This window comes from Diabrotica virgifera, chromosome 8, assembly GCF_917563875.1.
Source record: "Diabrotica virgifera virgifera chromosome 8, PGI_DIABVI_V3a".
NCBI classification, from domain to species: domain Eukaryota; kingdom Metazoa; phylum Arthropoda; class Insecta; order Coleoptera; family Chrysomelidae; genus Diabrotica; species Diabrotica virgifera.
The window spans coordinates 152,651,611-152,660,935 of record NC_065450.1 but is presented as its reverse complement, the minus strand read 5'-3'; the positions used below and the strand labels follow the sequence as shown (position 1 = coordinate 152,660,935).

The 9,325-nt window shown below is 31.1% G+C and overlaps 1 protein-coding gene across 2 annotated transcripts in view; it reads left to right on the top strand.

Moving 5' to 3' along the window:
- The first annotated feature begins 5,094 nt into the window (after positions 1–5,094).
- The window catches only part of LOC126889693 (WD repeat-containing protein 37), a 76,390-nt gene continuing 72,159 nt past the window's right edge, over positions 5,095–9,325 (top strand). For both annotated transcript variants that reach the window (XM_050658218.1, XM_050658219.1), the window contains exons 1-2: positions 5,095–5,445; positions 5,662–5,769. In XM_050658218.1, coding sequence (XP_050514175.1) covers positions 5,226–5,445; positions 5,662–5,769 — 328 coding nt within the window. In that variant the 5' untranslated portion in view covers positions 5,095–5,225. The remainder of the gene's footprint in view (positions 5,446–5,661; positions 5,770–9,325) is intronic.

Below are 9,325 nucleotides of genomic sequence, written 5' to 3'. Positions count from 1 at the left end.
AACAAGAAGTAGCTGTTTAGTTTTATCGTTAAAGACCGTTTGGGTCTTTTACCTAGTTTGCTACGTAGCGAGGAAAAATAATTATAGGGTTGTCAGGAGTTGTCAGTTTTTGGCATTTTTTGGTTAGTAAAGTCCATCGAGATAGGAGTGGGTAAAGTCATAGCCACCTTTACTTAACAAGCCATGAAGTTGAAATTTGGCAACATCTATTGGTAGACCGATTAATTCTGACAGTTCTCATTTGTTTTTAAATAATTTTCACTGTATTTACAGAGAAACTGAAATATTTTACAATATTTCGTGCTCCAAATTATAAAGAACATTTAAAGGTATGTTATTAAGATGATTTTAGTTCAATATAACATATTTTTATATAAACTTGCGTGCATATAGAAATCCGTCCACTTAAAAATTTTGTAATTTTTAATGTCTTATATTTCCTAAATCTGTTGGCAGATTTAAGTGATTTTTTAACGCTGTGTCTAGGTACACGCTAACGTGTACGCAAATAAAAAAGTTAGGTACACGCGAATTTAAACTTCATCAAGCCAGTGACGTCATTATTTAGCGTGCGCAGTGACTGTATATTTTGGTACACGCTATTTTGATATGTTTAGTGTTTGTTTGATAGAAAAATGTTTGTTATTAAGGGAAGGGGAAGGGAAGCAGAACTATTCAGATGTTTCAAACTTAACTGTAATAAATCAATGTGTATAGTATAAAATTATAGCAAATTCAGGTTAGCAAAATAAATATTTAGTTGACATGACATGTACAAAATACTGATAAACCAATGCTGTTGTGTTTATTTATATTTATACAGGGAAGTTGAACTTGTTACGATTTTCATAGAAAATTGGTTATAACTTTGTAAATACCCTGTATAACATAATAAACCTTTATATTTTTGTGATGGGGACGTTAAGAAGATTTCGAACATAAAATAAATTATAGGGTGTTCCATTTAAAAAACCATAAGTTTGGTCTGCCACTAAATCAATCGCCCTGTGTATTTTATCTTAATTCTTCTGCTACCCTACGAATTTTTGTTTCTTATCTTTTTCATACTGTTTTAAAATGTTGTTAAACTCATTAAAAGAACTAAATAATTTTCCACACTCCATTATTAATTTAAAAACAAGCACTAAATAAATAAAAAATAAGAAATCTCTTTACTAATCAATATTAAAATGTAACACAACACGATTAGACAAATCTAAACTCACTCTGACACTCGTGATATTCTCAAGTTAGCGTGTACGTAAAAAAACCAGTAAATACCAATGCACGCTAATAGTGACGTCACTGACTTGATGAAGTTTCGCGTGTACCTAACTTTTTAATTTGCGTACACGTTAGCGTGTACCTAGACACAGCGATTTTTTAATATGTTATAGCCTAATTCTTTTACAATACCGCTGTAATAATATTGTTGCTAACCAGTTAAATTTTTATGGTGTACCGGGCATTTATAAAATACTGAAATTAAAACCCAACTATAGACTCCAGTGGCCATGAGCCGATGGGTAGAGGGGATTTGACAGCTTTCTCCAGCGCTGTTAGTGGCAGTTTTGTGCATTTATCTGATAAATTTAAATGGCGCGCCATGGGTAGAGGAGAGGGGATTTGACGGTTTTCGCCACAGCTGTTAGTGCAACGTTGCCACATTTAGTAGATTTCTACTTTTTTGGTAGATTTTTGATATTTTTTAAAAAATTCTAGTAGGCAATATTTTTTAGTAGATTTTTGGTATATTTCAACATTTTCTTATGACTAAAATAAAATTTGCTTTTTAATAGTATTTACCCCATTTCTAAATTAATTTTTAGACATTTTGTTACAATTTCCCAATGTCATTACCGAAAATAAGATTCAGGGGTGGGATTCTGTGTACAATCGCTAACACCAGGTTTGTTCCAACACGACCGAGAACCGTCAGGAAACGGTAACGATCCTGCGCAGTAAAGAAAATCCGTTCCAACAAAAATATATGATCGTCATCGGATCGTCCCTCCCACTGTTCCAACAAGAATTGTGATCTTTCGGTGACGGTTTCGTGATGATCATTTCAGTAATCGGGCAAATGCATAATGTGCTGGTTGGACTGACTTGAGCACTAGGATTTAATTCTTTAAATTTTTTGAGCCTTTGATCGACTAAAAGCACACAAGCTGTCACCAACAAAAATGACAAATATATGATTACCGTCATGGGACGATAACTGGGCGATACAATTACGAACATGCGCACAACAAACGGTACAAGCAGTTTCGTGACGGTTTTTGGGCCGTCCAAAAGTTCATGTTGGAACAAACCTACCGCCGACCGCTTTCTATCAATGTCAATATATTTGAATTTTTAGTTTTAATTCAAATATTTTCTTGTTTTACAAGTGTCACTTCAGCATCAACTAGCAAAACTAGAAAATAATTCAATTAAAACTAAAAATTCAAATATTTTCACGACAATTGACATCGATAGAAAGCGAAGTGTAGATATCTACAGTGCACGGAATCTAGCCCCAGGACGTAGATGATGAATATTAAACAGAAATGAAACTGGATTCTGGTGTAACAAACTTGCAGATTTCAAGTAGCAGTGCAATCAGTACCTATTTCAGGTGTTATTGAAGAGTTCTGGTATTCGGTGGTCGGTGAGCCTGTTAGAAGCTAACGATGGAAAACTAAAATATCTAAGGCCCGGTCTTTTCACCTCCGAATAAAAGTTATTCGGAGGTTATTTGACAGATTTACATGTAATCTGCCGGATAAACTTCCTAATAAATATTTATTCGGAGGTGAAAAGACCGGGCCTAATTATAATATATGTAACTTTGCAAAAAAACAAATGTTGTGTTTGCGTGTTTCTAATGTAAAATGCGAAATAATTGTTTGAAGAATGTGATCCAGATATGCAGATGTTAAAATCAGTGGATGACAAAATATTATATATAAATATTAAATATGAAACTGATAAAAATTAATTATAGTTGGTCATTTTGTTCCCCAGTTAAAATATAAAAAAGTTTGGTTTTTGTTTACAAACAGTCATATTAATTTCTAGTTAAACTCCCTCTGTGGCTCAGTAGTAAGAGCGCCTACTTTTGGATCGAAAGGTCCGAATGGTCGTGAGTTTGAATTTCACCAGGGTAGAGAATTTTTCGTTTATTATAAATTAATAAATGAAAATAGTTTCTATCCTTGGGGGATCGGTACCCACCGGAGGGACCGCAGACGTTCGGATACAATTAGCGTCTCTGCAAAGACAATGACATCGACTTTCCAAAGTAACAAGACACTTACTCAACACACACACTACACATAAAGTCTACTTTACACTACATGATTTATCACGTGATTTATCATATGATTTTGCCCATGACGAGCCGCATGACAATGCTTATGATAAAACACAATGCTTATGGCAAAATCATATGACAAATCACACAGTGTAAACATGTAAATTTTACTCCATGACCAAATCATATGACAAATCACATGATAAATCATGTAATGTAAAGTCGACTTAACACTAGCTACCTAATTGGTAAAATCCACTGTACCATCACCATGCCAATGCCCATTAGTTGTCGAGGCATTAGCTAAATAAAAAAAATTTCTAGTTAGTCAGCTGTTATTTTTATTATAAAAAGTCATAAATTATATACAAATATATTAATAAAGTTTTATAGTATATTTTAGTTTTTGATAAGTAGATTTTAGTAAGCTAAACTTACAGTAGATTTTCTAAATAAAATGTGGTAACGCTGTGTTAGTGGCAGTTGGCAGTTTTGTTTTGTGCATTTGATAAACTTCACAAACTGAAATGGCGGGTAATATGGATTTTTCAAAAAAGAAAACAAGATATTGCAGCTGTTGTATTGATTCATGTAAAAATATTGAAGATAACAGTACTGGATGCAGTTATTATATTCGGAAACATTGCGTACATGTCCTGTATCAACTAAATCCTTTCCTTTTTTGGTGTTGCTGATTGAAATTGGATATCATGGGAAATAAGACTGAATCCAGTATAATGTTTAATATCCATTTTGATAGAATTCAAACAAATGACAATTCATACAAATTGCAAATTTTAATAATCAAAGCAGTAAGCACACAAAAATAAACAGAGGTAACCTTTAAAATGTTAAATAATTCATATAAACTTATTCTTTTTCTCAATGGTCTCTTGCGTAAGCAGTCATCCAGTCTCACGAACTTATATATTAAATATTAAAATTATAATGAATAAAATAAAAAAACATAATTAATTTTACTATTAATTCTGTGTATTCGTTTAGTAATCAGGTAACAATAATATTTCAGTTCATAATTTGTGTCTTTCTAGATAAGTATCTATTTTTCTCGTTTTGTATATTTCACATACATAAATTTTATCAGAAAAGTATAAGTTTCAAACCGCGAGATAGCGCTACCGTCGAAACTCACAGGTGTCTCACAGCCAATATTTTAAATGTAATCATTTTTTTCAAATCCTGAGAAAACTAATAAGTATTTTTGAAAAATTTAAACGCAGAAGGAAAGATTACTTTATTGCCGAGGGCAGAAAGTCCCTTAGAATGAATAAAATGTTTTTTAATGACGTATTTGAAACTAAAAATCACATTAAATTTTCTTAATTTTTCACCCCTGTAACTTATTAAAATAAACATAGAAGTTTTCAGGGACATTCGGCCCTCGGTCCTAACGTAATCTTTCATTCTGCGTTTAAATTTTTCAAAAATACTTATTAGTTTTCTTAGGATTCGAAAAAAATGAATCCCGTTTATATTCTTGTTATTGCTTTTTTTGTATAATAAACGTTACTTACAAGGAATTACTTTTAATATTATTTTGTACAAACTTCTAATTAATAATATTTTCTTATTCGACTCAAAAAATACTATAAATTTTACCAGAATTTGTACTTTAAAATCGTAGTTTCGAAAGCGGTAGTCCGATAGTCGGACTATGGACGTCATCAATTGCGACGTTGCCTTTTTCTCTTCATGGCTTGTAAAGTAAAGGTGGCTATGGTAAAGCAGTAAAGTAATAAACATAAACGTCAGTGTCAAATTTTGACAATTAAAGGCCGACGGGACGGAACGTGTATTTTTAACAACAAAAATAATTTTAGTAACATGTAAACAAAACTATATCATTGAATTTATCGAACTATTGAATAATTGATAATGTTATAAGTCGAATCGGAAATAAGTTACAATGTCAGTCAATCAAAGAACACCGAACAATAAGCAATCGAAGAGCAAGAGAGCACAAATGGCTCGGCCTTCCAGCGGCTTAATCGACTCTGATTTTTTTGCAGGATTTCGGTCAGACATCGAAAATGAATCTCTTAATCCTCCATACAAAAGTCGTTTATACAATTTATTTAGACAAATAGAAAAGGAGTTTGATTTGCTATATCAGGAGAATCAAACTTGTAAGTTGCATGACTAATATTTTAAGGGTCAATTAGATCACTTTAGTCTTTTGCTAAGTTTATAAACAGATGTTTACTATTTGTTCCTCAATTATTGTCAATTTTGAGATATATTTGTTTGTATATTTCACACTATGGTCTAATAAATAATGTCCAGATGATTACTCACAAATTTATTGTGATTAAACTTCTCCCTAAAATTGAAATATTTTTTAGTACATGAAAAGATAGAACTGCTTAATGAGAAATTGGAAAAAGATGCATCTGAAAAGCCAGATAATGTCGAATATGAAAGCAATTTGTCCAAAGTATTGGGAAAAAAATGTAAGTATATAATATATAAAAAAACATTTTTTCATTATTCATATCGGACAGATCTAAGTGAATATGAACAAGATATGATTATCGGACAAGATATGAAGTGTGAATATTTAATTTTATAAGAATTGTACAAACAGTTTACATGTAACTGTTGAATGAATAGCAGTTAAACAAAATAATTACGAGAATTGAACATATTTATATTTAGGTTTAATAGGCTGTTGTTTTACATTTTAAGCATTTTCTTTCATCCTTCAATTTCTTTTGGTGTTTTTTGTACTAATGTGTCTTTTCGGCATTATTATTTTCATACAATGTTGACCTCATTATTTTTCTTTATAATATTTCATATCTTTGATAGTTTTTGTATTGATTTTGTGTAATTGTTTTTTTTTTTGTAATTTTGAGAGACTGATAGATTTCATGTGAAAGTAGGATTGTACCAGGGCTCTGTGCTTAGTCCTTATTTGTTCTCATTAGTGTTGGTTAACGTTGGTAACGTACCAAAAAAAACTTTATTAATAGCAAGCTGACAAGTTTATGATTGTGAAAACTAGCAGGTTGTTTTTAAGTTGATTCAATAGCAAACTTTATATTATAATATATGAAAAAAATATTTGTCCGACAAATATGTTGGGCATTTTAATAAGTCCTACACATAGAACATGTCAAATGACAGGAAGTAAGTTGGTGTTAAATAGCAGTCTGATTTTTGCATGAGAGTTTAATGAAAGAGTAACAAATCAATTGGAAGTTCTGTCCTACAAAATACATGGGGCGTTTTCGTAGTCTGACGTTCGAAACCTGTAACCTGTTCCACAATTAAAACTTCCCCCCTTCCAGTACATGAAAGTTTATCCGACTAGATACTGTTACGGTATTAACAAATTTTCAGCTTGCTGTTAATAAACTTTTCTTTGGTATGTGGGATCCAGGCCTCTAAGACAAATGGAGGAAAGAAGAATCCCCAAAAAATTGTTAGACTGGACCCCCACAGAAAAATGAAAACGAGGAAGACCAACAACTACATGGATAAAGGGCATCTCCAAGGCGATGTTGGAAAGAAATTTAAGAGAGGAAGACTGCCACAATAGAAAGGAATGGAGATTAGAAAATGAAAGGCATAGGACGGTATAAAACCGACTTAATATATGTGTTGATTTAGATAACAGCAAAACTACATTGTACCATTCTCTGTTGGTTAATATGCTGATGATCTAATGTTAGTAGAAAATATTGAAACGCTTTAGAACAAAAACTGGAACAAGAACTGGCAAGCTCTTGAGAAAGAAGTTTAAATTTAGTAGAACAAAAACAGAATATCATTTGTTTTAAAGATGGAGGTACTAGAAATTTCGCCAATGATATAGTCATAATAAATAGCTGAGGATCTAGGTATGGCAAGAGAGATGGTACAGTAATTTTTTGTGGCTACAAAAAATGTAGGTTTAAATATAAACATCTCGAAAACAAAAATAATGACAAATTTCCGCCAGGAAAGGCATAGACCAGGAGGCCTATGCTCAGCAGTGGACTTTTGAGGCTGGATGATGAATAACATGTATCTAGGAATTGAGACGAGCCAAAATATTAATGATTTAGATAATGAATTGAAACCAGATTTTGCATTTCATAGCAATGATACTCGTAAAAGTAGCTTTAACCATTGCCAAAGTCTTTTACCACTAATGTCAAAACTGCCCCAGATTCGTAATCATCAAGACTACAACTATGCAAAAGCTTGTTGACGAATGGAGGAAATTTCAACAATACCAAGATATTGCAATGCAGCTTAAAAATGTGGATGAATTCTATTTTAAAGTGGGCGAAATAAAATATTTTGGCAGTAATCCTCTATTTGCTGATTTGAGTGATTTAGTATTGTATTTGTTAACCTTACTTCATTCAAGCAAGTTGTAAAAGACAATGTTCAAAAGTAAATTTAAAGAAGGGGTAGGAACCGCTTGGTAACAGACACTGTTATGATAAACTACAAGAAGTTGAGTTCACATTAACCCATTAAAGCCCGAATTATTATTTGTTTCGAAAATTGTCAGTATTTTGTTAAAATTAATCCACAATGAGTTAAATTAAACCAAAATATTTATTATTTTTAAAAAAAGTTTCGCAGTTTTTTCAAAAATGCACATTGCCATATGGCAATGCTAGGTCTTTATGAAGGTAGGGATAGATCTTACAACCCATTCCGCGATGTTGCCAAATTTTTAATCAGGATCGGAATCCTAAACGCGGCAGATTTAAAAACATGTCATTACACGTTCTAAAAATTATTCAATATTTTGTCTATAATGTCCATATTTATTGAATAATCCATTGAATTACTACAGCCTAACACTTGCCTTTTTTAATATCTTCTTCCTAAAAGTGAATCAAATGTATTTTTTCTAACTCGATAATTAATTACATAAAAAATAGAGGTATAATATAAGTACACATACAGAGAGGATCTAAATTATGGAATAAATTCATTTTCTCTAAAATGGACGACTTTAGAGAAAAATCCCGAAATAGGTCGATTTTTATTTTCAAATTACAATTTTTTGCCATATATTTCATACTAGTGACGTCATCCATCTGATCGTGGTGACGTAATCGATGATTTTTTTAAATGGGAATAGGGGTCGTATGGCACCTCATTTGAAAGGGTGTTCAATTCTCTATACAGTAATATAAACATGAATATCATTATTTATACAGGGTGGCCAAAATAATAATTTTTGAATTAAATTAATTGACGAAAAAATAATGTATGCAATTTATTTAACTCAAAATACATTCTATCGCCGTCAGAAAATAGAAAAAAATGTTTATTTGGCAAATAAACATTGCTTTTCGCTTAAATTAAATTATCAAACTGCCAAGAGGTATGTGGGAGGCTGTTTGTGATTTAATTTAAGCGAAAAGAAATGTTTATTTGTGAAATAAACATTTTTTTCTATTTACTGACAGCCGTACAATGTATTTTGGCTTAAATAAATTACATACATTCACATTCTTCTTTTTGCGTCAATTAATTTAATTCAAAAATTATTTTTTGCTAAGTATATACCAGGAATAAGCTAAATGATTGAATTTACTGAAGTTAAGATGTTTGATAACCTTATAATTTTTTTTGTGTTAAGCACTGGGAGCTATACTATAATATTTTATTTTATTTTTTTTTTATTTTATTTATTTATTAACGGGCCTTGCCCACTTTTAGTACAATAATTTACATTTTAAAAACCTCAATAGAATTAGTCAAATAATAAAATCTTAATATAAAAATCTAAAAACAGTCAAAGTGCTTAGAAAAATAAAGTTAAAGTTAAAATAATAAAACAATACAACATTGATATAATATAAAACTGACAGGTACAAATACAATACATCACAATATATCACATTGAAAAATTTATATCACAATTTGCTTTAACAGGCTCACAAATTTACTATAGCTTTCATTAAAAAAATCTAAACTATCAGCATAACAGTTAGCCATTCGTGACACTCTAGGTATATAAGAATTTAGGCCAACATTGGTTCTCCTAAATGGCTG